General features: G+C 65.1%; 1 protein-coding gene across 1 annotated transcript; it reads left to right on the top strand.

The window, feature by feature from the left end:
• Positions 1-1,213: 1,213 nt before the first annotated feature.
• CD5 (CD5 molecule) lies at positions 1,214-17,367 on the top strand. Its single transcript, XM_059710508.1, has 11 exons — positions 1,214-1,591; positions 7,400-7,438; positions 9,488-9,793; positions 10,174-10,236; positions 10,479-10,811; positions 12,646-12,945; positions 13,567-13,692; positions 14,408-14,461; positions 15,730-15,852; positions 16,443-16,534; positions 16,874-17,367. The coding sequence occupies exons 1-10, from the start codon at positions 1,540-1,542 to the stop codon at positions 16,529-16,531; spliced, it is 1,485 nt and encodes a 494-aa protein (XP_059566491.1). The 5' UTR covers positions 1,214-1,539; the 3' UTR covers positions 16,532-16,534; positions 16,874-17,367.
• Positions 17,368-18,430: the final 1,063 nt, after the last annotated feature.

Genomic DNA, 18,430 nt, shown 5'->3' with positions numbered 1-18,430 from the left:
CATGCCAGGGTCTCCTCTCCTCTACCATCCTCCCTCCCTTCCTCCCTCCCTCCATCAGCTCCCCGCTTCCCCACTTAACCCTGTGGCCCCTGAGCCCTGGCGAAGAGGACAAACCCTGGGGGTGCTGGGGCGTCAAGGAGCCCAGGCCGCCGCGGGCTGTCCCACTGACAGGGGCACACACGCCCCGCGGTTACCTGGTGTGGCCGGGGCAGCAGGCAGCCGCTCTCCAGTGGAGGGAGGCCCAGGAGGTACTGGCGCCGGCCTGGGGGCTGCCAGCCGCTGCCCCCCCCGCCCCCCCACCTGTGGCCGCCACCCAGCCAGGCGCATGGAAAACCCAGCCCACCTCAGCTGACTTCCTCTTGTGTCATGGAAAGTGAGGGTGACGAGGGCAGGAAACTCCCGCCAGGGGTCTGGGATCTGAGTGGGGGCAGGGGGCTGAGGCCTGGAGCGGGGAGAGCGGGGGGTAACTGATGGGGCGTGGGCTGCAGGGAGGGGCTCGAGGAGGCAGAGGAGGGGGTCTGGGGGGCAGCTGGAAGGGGAGGCCTGGGAGAGCCAGCGCCCCTTCCATGGTGACGGGCAGGGACCAGCCCGCGGCCCCAGGACCGAGGCCCGAGGCCTGGGACCCAGCAGCTCAGCCCTGAGCTGCCTTCAGTTTTCCAGGGACGAACAAGTAAAAGAGACGAGAAACCGTAGCCGCGCGGGTGAGGAAGACTCGGCTCAGACAGGAGGCAGAGCCTCTTTGCGTTTGGTTCGCGGAGGAGGCGGCCGTGCCCAGGGCGGTGAATGGAGGGACGTGGGTTCAGACTCTGCAGGCCAAGGGGGTCCCTGCTGAGCCTCAGTTTCCTCGTTTGGGACACGGAAAACCCCGCCCCCTTCTCACGGAGGCTGGGAGGACGGAGGAGCCCCCCCCCCCCCCCGGCTCCCCCAGGAGCTCAGTGGCAGCTCTTCTCCCTCTCAGGCTGCAGCGATGGAGCCGCAGGGCATCCGCGGAGGCTGCTCCCGGTGCAGCGGGGGCTGTGAGTGCTTAGGGGGGCTGTGAGTGCTTAGGGGGGCTGTGAGTGCTTAGGGGCCGCTGGCGGCCTGCGCCTGGCGCTTGGCCTGGACACAGATGCGCTGAATGAGTGAGCGAACAGATGAGCGAAAGTGCTGGGGTTGCCAGAGTCCCGGGACGCGGCAGTGCCACCTCCAAACCCTGTGAGGCGGTGCGTGTGGCCCCCAATTGCACCTATTCCCTGAGCCCAGGCCTCAGTCCCACCCCCCTGAGGACCTGGTTCAAGTGCCCGACACCCCAGGCCGCCCAGCCCTGGCACCTCGGGCAGGAAGCTGGCAGGAGCCAGGCCGCCATGCGAACTGGGCCAGGTGGTTTCACCGGGAGGAAGTTGACAGTTCAACTTCAAACACGGGTGGCGGGGCCCCGCTGCTGCGCCGGTACCACCCTGCCCACGCCGCCCCGCCCTCCTCCCCGGGAGGGAGACACGGCCAGACGGCCTCACCCACCGCCGAGCTCGCGGCAGAGGCAGGAGGAGGCCGTCCGTGCCCATGGAGTCGCCGCCAATGCCGCTAGCCGCCCTCTGCCTGCTGGGGGTGCTGGGTGAGTGCCCCGGGGCGTCCGCCAGGGTCCCTGGGCTCGGGTTGCTGGGGGGAGATGCAGTGCGCCCCTGGGTCTGGCTCGAAGGCCCGCATGCACCTCTCGGGAGAATCACAACCTGTCTGAGCCCCCAGCCCCTGCTGCGCCACCCCCAGACCCCCACTCTGCTCTCCCCTGCCCTCATGGGACCCTCCAGGCGAGACCCATGTTAAATCGCCTCTCAGCATGGAAACCAAGCCTCAGCCCCCCCCCCCCCCCATGTGGGCTTCCCTCGCAGCCTCCCTGCCCGTGCGCAGGCCCTGGCTCAGATGCTTCGGGGACATCGCCTCCCCGGGCTGTCCTGATGATGCTGGCGGAGTGGCTGAGGCAGGGCAGGGACCGCCTCTGAGAGCGCAGCTGAGCAGGTGCCCAAGAGGCACCCTCAGTCCATGGTGGCTCTGGGTCAGTCCCGGGGGCCCAGCCAGGCCCACCGGCCAGGCCGCCAGGCCGGGAGCTCAGCCTGGGTCTCCTCCCAGCGGAGAGAAGGGCTTCCGAACCCAGCCCTGCCCCTGGCCCCAAGGCCACTGTGGGGACAGCCGGACCTCCTGTTTGCAGGGGGGGAGGGGGCTGGAAGCTGGGGCTCCTTGGCTCCGACCACCGCCCTGATCTGGGCCGGCACTGGCTTCTAAGTCTGAGCATGTGCACCCAGGATGGGTCCCTGAGGCTCTCCCGGCCGCCATCTCCCATCTGTTCATGCCGGGGGTGAGCTGGCCGGGGTCTGAGCGCTTCTCACGGGTTTGGAAGGAGCGGCGGGGAGAGGAGGTGGGAGCTGGAGGGATGTCTCAGGAGGCGGTGCTGCTGAGAGAAGCTGTGAGCAGGCATGTGAATGTGTGTGTGTTTTCATGGGCCAGACGTGCCTCCAAACGTCGTCTTACTGTCCCCCGAGCGTGACAAGGCACATGTGCACGCACATTCCCGTGGCAGCTCTGCACGGAACCGCAAAGATACAGCTGCCTCTGTCCCCGGCGGAGGTCTGGAGGTGGCCCTCTGCCTCCCGGGACCCTCTGGGGAGCTGCTGCGGCCTCCTGGGCCCCGGGGAGCCCTCGGACCAGGCCCTTAAACCCCACCTGCCCTTCACCTGTGGCCTCTGACCCTGCCGAGCTGGGGGTATGGGTGGGGGGTCCTGCTTCATGGGCCTCCCTCCCACCTGATCCCATTGAGGGAGGAGCAGGGGCACGGCCCGAAGGAGCCCACAGTTAGGACTGGAGGCAACGCCTTCACCCCGAGTACGACGGGGACCACCTGGGACCCCAGGGCATGTGGTTCCCAGGGTGTGTGTGCACGCGTGTGTGTGTGCATGTGTGTGTGTGTGTGTGTGTGTGTGTGTGCTGGCGGATAATAAACATTCCTGTTGCTCAGTGGGTCACAGCTTAGAAAATACCTTTAAAGCCATTTTCCTCTGTAAGCTCTCCATAGCCTCTGAAGTAGGCCAGCCCATTTCACAGAGGAGAAGACTGAGGTCCAGAAAAGTCAGGGCGAAGCAGCTAGTGCGCAGCAGAGCCGACAAGCCGACCGGCCCATCACTGCTGCTCTGAGGGAGGGCCACAGAGCCGCTCCCGCGAGGAGGAAAATGGCTGCGGACACAACCGTAAACCAGTGGGTTTGCAGCCACCAGGGTCTGGGGCTCAGGTCCAGGGCTGGAGCCGCAGCAGCCAGCGCAGGCACCTGGAGCCACGCCGGGAGGAGCTGCCGCCACAGCCCTGGGCCGTGCCCGGGACTTAGGACCTTTGGGGCAGATGCCCGTGGCCTGGTTGGGGTGACAGTGACATGGCTTCCCACGGCTGCTCCCCTCTGCCACTACCCTTAGCCCTACCCTGCCGGGGGCTCACCCGCCAGGATGGGTGGGGGGCGGCCCTGAGCGCTGCCCCCAGGCTTCCAGAAGCCAGCACCAGCGGAAGGGCCTGCATGCCGCAATGCGAACTCCGGTCCGCCGCTTGCCAGCTGGGTGGCCTCGGCCTGTCCGTCAGCGTCAGTTCTCCCTGCAGATGGGAATGGAGCAGCCCCGGCCTCGTGCCAGTTTGCAAGGACTAAATCAGGGGTCCTCGAACTTTTTAAACAGGGGGCCAGTTCACTGTCCCTCAGACCGTTGGAGGGCCGGACTATAGTTTAAAAAAAAAAAACCTATGAACAAGTTTCTATGCACACTGCACATACCTTATTTTGAAGTGAAAAAACAAAACGGGAACAAATACAATATTTGTATTTGCATGTGGCCCGCGGGCCGTAGTTTGAGGACCCCTGGACTAAATGAACCGATGCGCGTAGCGTGTTAGGAAGAATGTGGCATGAAGGAGAGGAAGTGCTCAAGAAGCTTGAACAATAATAATAATAATTACCATTATTGTTCCCACTATCAGAGTCAGCGAGAAACAGGTGAGGTGGGACTCGGTGGGAAGGGGCCCTGCGCGATGCTGGCCTGGCCGTCCTCCTCCCAGCCCGCCCTCCTGCACAGGCTACTCATGCATGTGCTCACCTGCACGTGTTTACTGAGCACCTACTATGTGCCCAGCTCCGTGCGAAGCAGAACAGGACGGGATGCCCCCCCTCGCGGGCCTGGTGCCATGCACGGGCTGACAGAGGAGACTGTTAAAGACACAAGTAAACGAGCCCCGAAATACACACTAAAATCATGACAAGTGCAGGCAAGGAAACAGCAGGGGAAAGCGGCCGAGTTCACACGGGGCAGCCCCAGTCCACAGGGTGGGGCATCCCAGGCGAGGAGGGCGCGGGGCTCCAGCTGCAAGCAGGCCGCCCGGCCTGCTGTCCGGCTGCAGAGCGGTGGCCCTGCTGGCACTGGGCACTGGGCACTGGGCACAAGGGATCGGGCCCCAGCGAGGGGCGGAGGGACCAAGGGGTGTTCAGGGGTGTTTTCTCCATAGGGACCAGGGAGGGACTTCAACTCCGCCTGGCAACACTGATTGACCACCTACTGTGTGTGTGTGTGTGTGTGCATACATGTGGGTGCGTGTGCACGTGCTGTGTGTACCTGTGCTGTGTGCTGTGTGTGCCGGTGTGTGGTGTGCACATTGCTGAAGGCCTGTGGGGTTGGAGCGGCCCAGATCTGGGTCTGACTTCGGCGTGGCCACTCCCAACTGGCAGGAGCACCTGTCTCGGCTGCTCTGCTGACAGGGGGACGCCCATGGCTGCCTCGGGAGGCTCTCCCGTCGTCACACTCAGCGCCCGTCAGGCACTCGGACAGTGTGGATTGAGCACCCACTACGCGCCAGACCCCGTTCTCAGTGCCGGGGACAAGGACCCCGCCTGGTGGATCCGACATTGCAGTCGGGTGTGATGGGGGACAGACACGAGGCGAAGTGGCCAGTGACTGGGGCGGGGGGGGTGCAGCTCGGAGTCCTGAGCAACATGGGTTGTGGGGCTGGGAGCGCTGGGGCCGTGCTGTGCCTGGGAGGGTGCCGGGGCCTCACGAGAAGATGTGTGAGGAAACGGGCAGGGAGGGCGAGCCTGGGGGGGCGCGGGCCAGCCTGGGGGACCCTGGCAGAGGGGCCGTAAGCACCAGGCTGAGGGGCCTCTGGGAGGACGGGGACGCTTTCCCCCTTGAGCTGGGCGGCAGGAGAGGGTGCTGAGCACCCTTCTCTCGGGGACACAGCCCCTGGCTGAACCCCGCCGGCCGCTTGGGGAGTCGGGGTTTTGCAGGCGATAGAAGGTAAACGCAGGGCCAGCCAGGTCTGCGGCAACAGCTCCTGGCGGGAACTCCCTCAGAGGGACTGAGGCCTCAGGCCCCGCAGCCGAATGCGTTAGGAGGTTGGGGTCTGCATTTTGAATAGCAGCTGCGGTGGTGGCCACTTCCTCTGTAACCATCGTCATATGTACCCTCTCGGGCTGGCCTCCCAGGCCTCCCCCAGGCACCAGCACCCCTTCGCTCTGGGGGCACAGCTAGGCGAGATGTGATGGGAGTCCTCCCTCTTCTCGGCCTCAGTTTCCCCTGCCTGTACCCCAGGGCGAGCAGGCTCTGGGGTCTCCGCGTGGTAGATGCCGAGGGGGGCGTGTCAAGTGATGGTGATGGCTTTTCTGCCTCGACTCCACCATGAACTGTGTGACCACAGGCGAGCCACTCAGCCTCTCTGAACCCCGGTTTCCTGATCTTAAAATGGGGGTGAGCCTGGTCCCTTCTGCACAGGATTGTGGGTGCGAAGAATGAGCCCCTGTGTGACCGAGCCTCAGGAGACGTGAAGCTCTGAACAGAAAGGGGGACGGTGGGGACATATGTGTGGCCCGAGACGCATGCAAAGTCCGTGAGCCACCAGGCCACCGGGAGAGAGCAGTGAGCCAGATGGCGAAGGCCACTCTGCCCCCGTCGGCTCGCTCTCTGGCCGCTGGCACAGGCCCCGGTGAGCGAGGTGAGAGGCCCGAAGCTGCTCTCCCTCCACGGGCCCCGGTCCTCACGCTGCCCTGGCGGGAACCCCGTGTGATTCTCTGCGTGTTTTGCACATAAAAAAGCTCCTAATCCTAAACCGATCCCCTCATCTGACTTGGCCGGAGACACAGGATCGGGGCCCCGTGACCTGTGGTCCCCCAAGCGCTGGCACAGATGAGGGTTGGATGCAGCTCCCTGCCTGGGGTCTGCCCAGAAAGAGGGGGTCCTGACCTTCCAGGCGGCTGCTCCTCAGAGGGCAAGAGACAGCAGACCTAGGACACCCCACAGGCCGCCAGACAGATGGGGTTCGCTGGAAATCGAGAGGTTCCTGGACAAGGAGGGGGATCATTGTTTTTTGTTGTTGTTTTCAAAAATATATTTTTATTGATTTCAGAGAGAAAGGGAGAGAGAGAGAGATAAAAACATCAACGATGAGAGAGAATCACTGATCGGCTGCCTCCTGCACGCCCCACACTGGGGATGGGGCCCGCCACCTTGACCAGAATCGAACCTGGGACTCTTTGGTCCGCAGGCTGACGCTCTAGCCACTGGGCCACACCAGCCGGGGCGAGGGAATCCCTGTGTGTGGGGAAATGGACCCTCTGACTTCAGTCCACACGACACCAGGCGGCCAGTGTCCTCTCTGGGTACAGCGATGCCGGCCCCACGGCCGGAGTCTGCCAGGGTTTCCTGGTGCAGGGGCTGTGGGCCCGGCTCCCTCGCCAACAGGCTGTGGACCTCGGGCAGGCCCCTTTCCCTCCAAGTCTGAGCCTCGCTGTCCCCGCTGGAGCCAGGAGCCCGAGAGAGACAGTGCTGCCCCGTGTCCTGCGGGGGGACACTAGGCAGATCAACCCCGTCTCGGACTCACTTGCGGGCTCATTCCCGGTTCCCTAGGATTGTGGAGGTTAAGCTGTTTTGATTGGAAGCAACATACAGGTCATTTTTGCTTTGCAACCTAAGGCACAAGCGCGGTCCTCGCCCTCAAGGCGCACAGTGCATTCTGGCGGCCACTCTTCCAGTCCATCTGATTTTTAAAGAAATCGATGCTTGTGACATGCTCATCGCCGCACAGAGAGAGCGGGGGGGGGGGGGGGGGGGGCTGGGGGGGCGATGAGACTGCCGTAGGCCTCGGCCGTGCTGCTGACCACAGTGACCTACAGGGTGTTGACATTCACGGGCTTGTGCACTGAGGGAAAGTCAATCTCACTGCACGTCCATTTACAAAGCAAAGTTTTAGGACAAGAAAGGAAGTGATGGTTGCAACCACCGAATGGGTTTCATGGCCACTGAGGGGCCCCCCAGGCCGCAGGCAAAGCCTTGCGCCTCGGCCACTGCTCAGACGGCGGCCACGGGAGCGGAGGCAGCTTCCCTTCCTGACTCCTCTCTCCTTCCTGCAGTCACCGCCTGCCTCGGAGCGTCCCCCTGGCTGGAACCAGGTAAGGGAGAGCCACCGGGGCCTGGGCAGCGGGGGAGGGGAGCAGGGCTGGGCGTCTATCTGACTGTCGGGGGTCCTGCCAATTAAGAAATCAGCACCTCCACCAGGGTGAAGCCCCCCCCCAGAGGAATGAGAGAGAGAGAGAGAGGGGGTCCCCTACACACGCGCACACACACGCACACACACACACGTAACATGCCCACCTGCACACGGATGCCCCACGGCTATAATGCACCACACATGCTCATTCTCAGGATAATTATTATCATGACTCACTCACGTGCACAGAAAACACACCCATAAGGCACCTTGCGAAGTCCTGTTTCCCGCCCAGTCCTGCGAGCTGCTTCCTGGTCTAAGACATTTGCAACTGAGGCTGCAGGGCCCGGCTACGCCAGACTGTACAGCGCGCCGACTGTCCTGCCTCTAGTCCTGGAGGCTGGCGATTCCCACACAGGGGAGGCAACCGCCCTCCACCTGCTGGAGACGGACCGTGCCCCGGGCCTAGCAAAGGCTCTGAGAAGGCCTGCAGCAAAGAACCCACTCGAACTTTATTTTTTAACTCACCAGTTGCCAGGCTCCTGTCCCTCAGGCCTCCCTCTTGCGTATTTCCTGAGGTAACATCATGTTGAATGCACTTTAGGAGAAATGTGGCCGGAGGGAGCCACCGGGGGAACAGGGGGCCACAGGAGCCTGGGCGGGCCCTGGAAGCACACAACGGCTTCCCCGCTCCCAGCTCCAGCAAGTTGTTTGGCCTCTCTGAGCCCGTTTCCCCACCTGCCAACGGGGGGGAAATCCCCTCCCTGGCCCAGCCTCGGGAGGCCCGCGCGCTGTGCCCCGACATCAGCCGTGGGACGAGCCCCCTTGACCTCTAACGAGCCACGTGGCCTGGGCCAGCCCCAGCCCCGTGCTCTGGGGTCCGGGGGCCCTCATTTGTGGGCAGAGAAAGGCAGCCCGACCAGCAATTCCCGGCCAGGGAGAGCTCCCGGTGGTCAGACTCACACGGACGACCTTTTCACGTGTAAGAAAACATTCTTGAACAGGCGATGCAGCCACGTGGCTCACACCCTCACACCCAAGCAGGCCCCACGCGCATTCCTTCCTTGCCACGCTTTCCCGAGTCTCACTGCACAAATGCAAGCGTGTGTCCTCACTGCATCCTTCACGGCGCTTCCGGAAACCACACAAGCGTGTCCGTCCCTGCCTATGACCCAGCAGCTCCATGTCCAGCTGTTCCCCGGGAGAAAGGGGGACCTGTGCCCACCAAGAGACAAGATGGGTACAGGACGCTCACAATAGCCCAAACCTGGAAGCCACCCAAATGGCAAAGGGATACGCAAGCTGTGGCCTCGCCACACGGCGCCCAATGCCAAGGACGAGCCAGCTACACGCAGCAGTACCTTAGACGCCCGCGTGAGGCAGCCAGGCGGGAAAGGCCAGAGGACACACATGCCAATGACCCCACTTCCGACATTTTAGAACCGGCCGGGCTGATCGTTACTGACAGAAAGCGGGTCGGTGGTTGCCCGGGGCTGATCTGGCCATGGAAATGCTCTATTCTAGGGCGGGTGGTGACGGGCACGTACGCATTGGCCTAATGCCACGGAGCAAGTGCCCTTTCCAATGAGTGCGTTTCACGGTATGTAAGTTGCACCTCAATAAAATTGATTTAAAAGCGCGCGCGCGCGAGAGAGAGAGAGAGAGAGAGAGAGAGAGAGAGAGAGAAAGAGAAGAGGGTGCCCGGCCCCTCTCGGGTCCGTGGAGACAGGCGTTCCCAGAGCGGGCGATTCCGCGGGCCTGGCCGCCCAGCACCCTGCCCACTGGTCCAAGTCACCCTTGGCTCAGAGGTCTGCACCCCACCCTCCCGGACCAGCTTCAGCCTGAGTTTGGGGAGTCCCTGCAGTGCCCCAAGGATGCGCTCACAGGAGCCCGGCAGGCAGCCCGTGGGGCAGGAGCCTGGCGGGGTGGGGGAGCCTGGGCGGAGAGTGGGACAGTGGGGCAGTGAGGGGCCCTTCCCAGACTGACCCGCCCCCATCTCTTTGACCCCTAGAGTTCCCGGTGAACCTCCGGGGCTCCAGCTCGCAGTGCCAGGGCCAGATAGAGGTCCTCTTCGATGGCCGGTGGCACACAGTGGACAGCCGGAGCTGGGGCCGGAGCCCGGGCCGCCAGTGGCACCCCAGCGTGGCCTCCCCGCTCTGCCAGAAAATGAAGTGCAGGGAAGCCTTGCTCCTCGGCCCGGTCCCTTCCTTCAGCAGCCCCCGGAACCACGTCACCTGCCACGGAACGCCCTGCTCCTTCTCCCACTGCAACGCCAGCAATGCCCGCCAGGCGGAGCCCCTGAGCCTGATCTGCTTAGGTGAGTTCCCTTGGCCTGGGCACCGCCCTGCGGAGGCCGCCCAGGGCCTGTGATCTGTGGCCCCCAACAGGCCGGTGGAAGGGGGTCCGGTGGGGACCTGGAAGGGGAAGGCGAGGGGTTCTGGCTCCTCTCCAATTGGATGGAAAAGGTTGAGGACTTGCAAACTTCATTGTCTCCTCCTAACCTCCATTTTCCCAACTGTAAAATGGGCTGGTACCGCCCACTCACGGGAGACTGAGAGACAATTGCATCATGCGTTCCAGGTCCTTCTCACCACTGCCTGCTGCCCTCAGCGCCTCCACACCCCCTCTTCCCTCCTCCCAGGCCTTTCTCCCCGCCCCCCATCCCTTGCCCCTCCCTCACCAGGTGTCTCATTGCAGAACCACTGAAGACGACCCCTCCTCCCACAAGGCCTCTGCCCACAACCACTCCAGAGCCCGCAGGTAAGAGGTTCTGAGGCCCCTGGGGGAAGGGTGTCGGATTTAGCGATTAAACACTGGAGGCCCAGTTAGGTGCGATCTCTGGCAGACAGGAAGCGTTCTAGTGGAACACGGGACCTCACCACTTCCCAGGGCCGTCGGCCGGTCATTCATTTGTCCCTGTGTTGGGCCAAGGATCCAGGAGCAAGGAGGGCCCGCTGCTGGAGGCCGTGGGCGCTCAGACGCACCCCTCTCCCCTCCCCCAGCTCCTCCCCGGCTGCGGCTGGTGCCAGGGCCCGGGGGCCTGCGGTGTGCGGGCGTGGTGGAATTCTACAGCGGCCGCCTGGGCGGTGCCGTGGGCTACGAGGACCAGGACAGCACCGAGGCCCTGGGGGACCGCATCTGCGAGGCCCTCCAGTGTGGCTCCTTCCTGAAACACCTGCCGGAGGCGGAGGCCGAGGGGACCCCGGCCCCAGGGGCGCGCCGGCCGCTGCCCATCCGATGGAGGGCCCAGAACGCCAGCTGTGCCTCCCTGGAGCAGTGCTTCCTGAGGGCCCAGCCCTGGGAGGGCGGCCGGGCCCTCGCCCTCGTCTGCTCTGGTGAGTGAGCTGGGCCGGACCCGCGGGCATCCCCAGACGGTCAGGCAGCACCCATCCTGAAACCCCGAGGGTAGCACAGGGCACTATGGAGAACAGGGGGGAGGGAGAGGGCGATGTCGGCCTCTGAGCGGTGGGGGCGGGGGCGGGGGGCGGGGGAGCAGTCACAGCCCGGCCGTGGGAATCTCTGCAAAGCAAAGCAAAGCAAAATGTCTGGCTGCCTGATGGCACACGGAGACGGCCCGCGGGACCTGCAGGAGGAGGCAGGGTCTCCTGGAGGGTTTTGAAGGAGGAGAGGAGCGCGGTGGAGCCAAGGAGAGAAGGTTCTAGGCGGGAAGCGTGGCCGTGCCGGGACCGGAGCAGGACAAGCTCACGGAGGGGAGTTTGTAAGCCCCAGACACCGACGAGGTTGCAGCGATGGTGGGAGCAGGAGGCCCGGGGAACCGCAGGCAGAGAGTGCAGAGCCGTCCCCGGAGGGCCTCCCGCGGAGCCGGTGTGGTCGAGGGACGGTGGCCGATGAGGCTGGTCCGTGGGTCCCCCACACCAGGTTCAGTGAAAACGGAGGGGAAGGAGACACGGCTCAAAACAGGGAAGAACGGTCCTGGCCTGCGGGGAGGCGGGGGCTGCTGTCGGAGGGAGGGTGGGGCGGAGTCCGAGTCGGCCAGGGGCGGGTCCATGGATGGGAAGGGCGGAGCCATGGATGGGAGGGGGCGGGGCCAGGGACGGGAAGAGCGGGGGCCAGATGGGAAGGGCGGGGCCAGGATGGGAGGGGGCGGGGTCAATGATGGGAAGGGCGGGGCCAGGGATGGAGGGGGCGGGGTCAGGGATAGGAGGGGCGGGTCTGGGCGGGGCCAGGCACTTTCTTCTCACCACAGCTTTGGGGGGTGGTGCTGCTGTTCTCCCCACTTTACGAACGAGAAGGCTGGGGCTCAGAGAGGCTCCAGTTCCTGCCCAATGTTAGCGCCTGGCTGCGACGGCCACTGAGCAGGGTCACTCCAGAGCCTGCGGGCTAAGCCTCGGCTCCTCAGAGTGTGGACGTCATGGGGCGGGGCTGGTTAGAAAGGCAGACTCCCAGGCCCGCCCCGCCCTGCAGCCTCGGGTCTGCATCAGCAGGGCCCGGGGTTCGAGGGCACGAAGCTGGAAAGCATGGCCCTGGACCCGGGGCTCCCCTGCACACACGGCGCCCCCGCCCATTGGGCGCCTGGTGAGAATGAGCCAACGCTGCCCCTCCAGGCGCAAGCAGCCCCCGAGGGTCTCAGCATCCACCCCCCCTCACCCCCCTCCCGCAGCCCCCTGCAGGCGGCAACCTGCCAACCACCCCAGGGGCCTGGCCTTTGACAGTTGTTGTAAGTGGGAGATGTACTAGGGCGTTGAAGGCAGGTGTTGCCATGGAAACTGGCCAAAGCTGGTTGGATCACAGCTCCTCCAGCAGTGGGGACCCTGACCAGCCAGCAGGAAGGTCCACATTCCTGGCTTCTGTCCCACCTGCGATCGGCCAGGACTCGGAGCAGGAGGCACTTCCCAGGCCCAGACTCAGTTTCCCTTTCTGAAAAGCCCTGTTGCCTCCCAAGGAGCAGAGGAGAATGAGAGGACATGACCACTACCCCCTGCTCTCCCCTCAGCGCCAGGTGGGCAGTGGCCAGCTGCTGGCAGCTGCCAGAGAGGACGCCCGGCGCAGGGAAGGACAGGGGAAGGTCGTCCCACAGGACGCCCCACCCCCTGCGAGGTGGCCCCACTCTGCCGGCAGCATGAGCCCCCAGCGGCCGGCCTGCAGGCTCGGGCCAGGGGTTCCCTGCAAAGCTGCCATCTCACCTCCGTTGCTTCCCCCCCCCCCCAGATTTCCAGCCCCAGGTGCAGAGCCGCCTGGTGGGGGGCAGCGGCGTGTGCGCGGGCTCCGTGGAGGTGCGCCAGGGCCAGGGCCGGCAGTGGGAAGCCCTGTGCCACAGCCCCTCGGCCAAGGGCGCGGCGCGGTGGGCGGAGGTGTGCCAGGAGCAGCAGTGCGGGCCGGTCAGCTCCTACCAGGTGCTGGAGGCCGGCGAGAAGGACACGCGGGGGCTGGTCTGCTTCGGGGAGAAGCTGTCCCAGTGCCACCAGCTGCAGGAGCGGCGAGCCCACTGCAAGCGGGTGTTCCTCACGTGTGAGTTGGCCAAGCCCGGCGGGCGGAGGGCAGGCCTGGGGTCCCCTCTAGGGCCCAGTCAGGAGCACGTTTCCGAAGAACAGGCCCCCCACAAAGGAGATGGCAAATGGGGGCAGAGGGGGCAGGCGTGCTCAGACGCAATGAGCCATGAAGAGGGACCGGCCTGTGCTGTTAGGCAGCCCATGAATGCCAGCTCCAGCCTATCGTCTACTCTCCCAGGAGGGAAGACAGTCAAGCAAGGGACAGAGGGGAACGCATTTGCTGCATTAACAGTAACCGGGTAACACGTTAAAGAGAGAAGCGGCTGTTGGTAGATGACCATGTACTGGGCCGTGTATGATGGCAAGGGGATACTCGTAGCTGGCGAATGGTAGAAAGCAAAATAGTTGATTGCAAAGGCGGCCAGTGGCAGCGGGGTGGTCAGCTGTTAGGAGATAGAAGGTCGACGGGTGAACGTGTAGCCAGAATCCCCGAGACACCGGAGAGGCAGCCAGATGGACCCCGGCCGTCCGCACGAGCCGGCGACTCCCTGGGAGAAGCCAGTCCGCAGCTGCCCTCCGAGGGGACAGGTTTGATAGCGAGGGGCGGGCCGTCCTGACTCCTCTGCCCCCGCCCCCCCAGGCCAGGACCCCAACCCGGCGGGCCCGAGCACCGGCACCGTGATGAGCATCATCCTGGCCCTGGTGCTGCTGGCTGTGCTGCTGGTCATGTGCGGGCCTCTCGCCTACAAGAAGCTGGTGAAGAAATGTAGGTGCAGGTGCCCCCGGCGCCCCCCCTCAAGGCCCTGTGTGGGGGGACGGGGAGGGTCCCACCTCTGCATTGCCCCCTGCCCGCCTTTCTCCCTTGCACTGGCCTTTTTCTACCCAAAGTAACAGAAACAGGAAGTCAGGAATGTTGCAGTTGCTCATTCACCAATGTGGGGGCCCAGCTGAGACCCACTCGCGGCCCAAGGGAGGGTGTGGCCATTCTTTAGACGGTGACAGCCAGAGGGTCGTCTGCACGGCCGCTGACCTCAGGAGACACATGCCCAGGGCCACCCCTACCAGTGTGCACAATGGTGACTCAGCCACTTCCTCTCTGAGCCTCAGTTTCCCCATCCACCAAATGGGTGACTGCCCCCCTAGTGAGGACTGTATACTGCAGGCCGTTGTCGTTGTCTTGCAGACGCAGGAGAAACTCAAAGACAGGACTGAGGTTAGCGGGCTGCGAAGGGCAGGCCCCAGGCGGCAGGCCTGGCGGGTCCCTCCTGCCCTCCCAGGTCTTCTTTCTGGCTCTAACCGGTTGTCTGGGCAACCAGCGCCTCTAGCGTGAGACGAGTGCCGTTTCCCCCGCAGCGAGTCAGAAATCTGAGGCCCCCAAAGATCCCCGGGGGGTTGCGTCCAGCAGTGCCCCCTTCAGCTGCACCCGCCTCCACCCCCCCATCCCTGCCCCCACCTGACATGCCTTTCCGTCTGCCGCCCAGTCCGACAGAAGAAGCAGCGCCAGTGGATTGGCCCGACCGGGATGAACCAGAGCAGTAAGTGTCGGGGAGGCAGGGCCTCCCTCAGCCCGGCCGGTGCCCCCGGGCTCCGCAGGAACCTGGAGGCAGGCCCGGCCGGTGCCCCCGGGCTCCGCAGGAACCTGGAGGCAGGCCCGGCCGGTGCCCCCGGGCTCTGCAGGAACCTGGAGGCAAGGATGGGGCCCACTGCGGAGGGCAGGTGCAGCCGGGCTCTGACCCCCGCGGCACTCGTTAAGGAGTGACTGTGCCCACAGGGATTGGCAGGAGGACTCAGAAGGGGGCTCCATGATCACATCGACATGGGGATCTGGGAGCTGGGCAAACCCAGACACAGTTCCTTTATTTTTATATATAACACTGGTTCTTTTTAAAAATATATATAGTTTTTTATTGATTTCAGAGAGGAAGGGAGAGGGGGCGAGAGAGAGAGAGAAACATCCATGATGAGAGAGAATTAAGGACCGGCTGCCTCCTGCACGCCCCACACCGGGGATGGAGCCTGAAACCCGGGCACGTGCTCTGACTGGGAATCGAACCCTGACCTCCAGGTTCATAGGTCGACGCTCAGCCACTGAGCCACGCGGGCGGGCCAGACACGGTCCTTTACTCCAGGACTAGCAGAACCTTTCCGGCATTTTGCTTTCTCCATCTCGAAGCGGGGCACGGGAAGCGGGCTGTTCAGGCTCCTGTTACCATGCGGTGTCTGGCACGGGACTCCGAAGGCCAGTGGTCAACGTCGGATGAGGCAGCCCGCCTCCCACCGGCCTGGCCTGCGTCTTCTCCCCCTGTAGCCACAGCCAGGCCCCCTCATGGGGGCACCACAGCCCCCCCCTCCCTCCCCGCCACAGGCCCGCCCCTTTGTCCAGAGCCAGATCCTTCAGGAAGGCTCTGTGTTGCCAAGTCTTTTTTATCAACAAAGGCCCTCAGCTCTGGGGGGCGGGGGGAGGGGTACACCCAATTCCCTGTTGAACCCGTGTCTGGTGACTGACTAACAGACCACGGAAGGCCCAGCCCGCCCATCAGCTTGCGGGCCAACCCAAAGCTGCTCTAAGTCTGAGCGTGGCTAGTATGAGCCCGTCCAAGAAGAAAGGAGGAGAGGGGGTGCTAGAGGAGCTGTGGGTGCCCTTGCAGCCGCCCCCCCCCCCCCGCCCCAATACACCAAGGGAGCAGGAAATTAAAGCTCTGGGCCTGTTGGGAGGAGGAGGAGGAGGAGGAGGGGGAGGAGGAGGGAGGGGAGAGGGGGGAGGGATAGGAGTAATGGCGCTCTCTCTGCATCATCTGCTCAGTGTCTTTCCATCGCGATCACGGGACGACTGTCCGCCGGTCGCAGGTTGAGAACCCCACAGCCGCGCACCTGGAGAACGAGTACAGCCAGCCCCCCAGGAACTCGCAGCTCTCCGCGTACCCAGGTGAGCACCGGGGAGGGACGCGGGGGCCCAAAGGGGAGGCGCCTGGGGAGAGGGGTGCTGGCCTGCCCAGTGCTCGCAGCGGGGGGTGGAGGGATCCGGCCCAAGAGGCCGCTCAGCCGGAGAGAAGGCCATGGCCCAGGCCGTGCCCACAGCCGTTCCTCTGCGGGCCTCAGAGAGCCACTGCGGCCGTGGGACCCCCATACTGACAGCGCCCTGACCACAAAGCCCAGGGAGCCCTGAGTTCAGTGGGAACCCCAAGTTCAGCGTCATTAGTGAACGTTCGGATGATTTGATTAAAACAGATCCAGGGCTGCCAGCCACCAGCCCCAGGCCCCTCTGATTTTCCACACCCGCGGTGCTGGGCTCCGGGGGGCTCTGGGCTGGGGGGGCTCTGGGCCCAGGGGGGTGCTGGGCTGGGAGGGCGCTGGGCTCCGGGGGGCGCTGGGCTGGGGAAGGCTCTGGGCTCTGGGGGGGACTCTGGGGTGTTTTGGGCTCTGAGTTCTGAAGGGCTTTGAGGGGCTCTGGGCTCCGGGAGGCTCGGTCGGCGTAGCTGGTGGGTCAGCCCCGCGGTGGCCTCCTTCTGCCCGCAGCTCTGGAGGGGGCCCTGCGCCGCGTGTCCGCCCAGCCCGATAACTCCTCCGACAGCGACTACGACCTGCACGGGGCTCAGAGGCTGTGACAGGTGAGGCCGCCGCACCCAGGAGACCCCACCCTGGGATAAGCAGAGCGCCGGCTCCTGCCTCCTGCCCGCCCATTGGGGGGCGCGCCACGGCCTTGACTCGCCTCAAGGGAAAGAACGAGCATCAAGGGTGTGGGTGCGGGAGCTGATCCGCGGTCAGAGCGGGGGACTCGCCCACCTCGACACCCTCCCTGCCTCCATCCGGGAGCCCCCGGAAGAGCCTCGGGGGCTGCCTGATGGGCTTAGCCCTCCAGGGCTGCCTGACAGGGGGCCGCCCTGACCCTGATGCTGAGCCATCTCCAGGGGGCAGGTCCCGCCTCTGACCGTCCTTCTCACCCACAGACCAGGGACCGGGAGCGAACGGGAGCCAGCCGGGTCCTGAGTGCCCGCATCTGCCGCTTGGAAACACAGCCGAGGGCAAGGGCCTCCCCACACCCAGCCCTGCCCTCCCGCAGGAGCCGCAGCGAAGCCCGCAGAACAGCTGGCTGCCCGCGTGGCAGCGGGGAGGGCAGAGCCCGCAGACAAGCAGCCCCTCCAAGCAGAGACGGGGGCGGGTGTGGGAACCCCGCCTCGTCTGTGGGGAGCTCTCTCCTCACGCGGGGGCCCAGGGAGGACTGACGGAAGCGCACACGCGGCAGGGGTGGGAGCCGAGGTCTCCAGTGTATTTAATATGTTCTTTGTAAATAACGGCTTTCCTGCTTCCTGAGGATTGAGCGCCCGGCTCCTCGGTCCAGAGTTCTCTCCATCCCTCCAGGATGCCCCAGGGCGGGGGCACCTGCGGGGCGAGCAGCCCTCGTGGTCAGAGCTGCCCCCGGACCCAGACAGACTAGCAGGGCCAGGCGGCAGCCCCCAGCCCCCACCCCCCGCCCCCAACCCCCAGCCCATAGCCCCCAGCCTCGGTCAGGAGGATGCCAATCGCCAGGGAGCGCTCCCAGCGGCTCCTCAGCCCTAAAGGATGCCGGCAGCCTCGGCAGGTGACCTGGTGCCTCCGAGTCCACTCCTGCCTCGCAGCCACTGCCCGACAGAGCTGGGCGCCTCAGCCAGAGGGGGCAGCGCGCCCCGTCTCCCCTAAACTGTGCTTCCACCTGACCCCAGAGGCAGGTGCGCGTGCACCTGGTTCTAGCACTTTCTCCTCGTGTGAAGTCAGGGAAACCGAGGACCCGGAAGGACAGCCCTGAGTCCCCAGCAAGTCTGGCTTCACGCGGTCGGGCCTCGGGGCTGGGCGTGGCGGCTGGGAGGGACCCCACAGCCACGGCACCCGGTGGCCCCGCGCCAGCTCGCTCAGCCGCGTCCTTGCTCACTCAGCTGGGAGCCCCTCCGAGGCTCTGAACTTGACACTTAGGGTCCCTCCCGGCAGCCCCCTCCACGGCCAGAGGCCACAGGAGGCCCTGGGTGGTCTGGCGGAGGACACCGTGGTCCCCATGGTGCGTGCGGGTGGGGAGGGGCTGCAGAGAGCTAGGCCCCGGGAGGAGAGCGAGGGCAGAGCGGAGCCACGCGCTGCGTGACCAGGGGCAGCAGCTCCGGTCCAAGTCCCGTCTCAGAAAGCGGCGCTTCTCCTCTGCGCCCCGCCCCGCCCCCGCTCCGGACCCACCCAGAGCAACTGACCCGAGGGTGCCCCTCGAGGTGCCCAGCTCTCCCACAAGGCCGGGCTGTCCTGGTCCCCCTGGTGTCCTGGTGCTCTGCCCGGGCATTTGCAAGGCCAGGCCGCAGTCCAGGAAGCAAAGGCGGGGATATCTGCTGGGGCCCAGGGGGTCTCCACTGTGGACTCGGACCTCTGGGGCTGTGGTACCACAGGGCATGGCAGGGGCCCCTGCGGCTGGCCAGAGCTGGTGCCATCCCACCCGCACCCCCAGACTGTGCGCCCACATCACTGAACCACTGCCCTTGTTTAAAATGGGA

This window comes from Myotis daubentonii, chromosome 9, assembly GCF_963259705.1.
Source record: "Myotis daubentonii chromosome 9, mMyoDau2.1, whole genome shotgun sequence".
Classification (NCBI taxonomy): domain Eukaryota; kingdom Metazoa; phylum Chordata; class Mammalia; order Chiroptera; family Vespertilionidae; genus Myotis; species Myotis daubentonii.
Note: the sequence above shows the minus strand (reverse complement) of the source record. Positions and strands in the feature narration are given on the sequence as shown.

What these genes read in the sequence shown, in the direction of transcription:
- CD5 (XM_059710508.1), top strand. Translation starts at nt 1,540, where the DNA reads ATGGAGTCGCCGCCAATGCCGCTAGCCGCCCTCTGCCTGCTGGGGGTG. An exon ending in CCTCGCCCTCGTCTGCTCTG is followed by an intron (nt 10,812 to 12,645) that starts GTGAGTGAGCTG and finishes CCCCCCCCCCAG; the next exon opens with ATTTCCAGCCCCAGGTGCAG. An exon ending in CAAGAAGCTGGTGAAGAAAT is followed by an intron (nt 13,693 to 14,407) that starts GTAGGTGCAGGT and finishes TCTGCCGCCCAG; the next exon opens with TCCGACAGAAGAAGCAGCGC.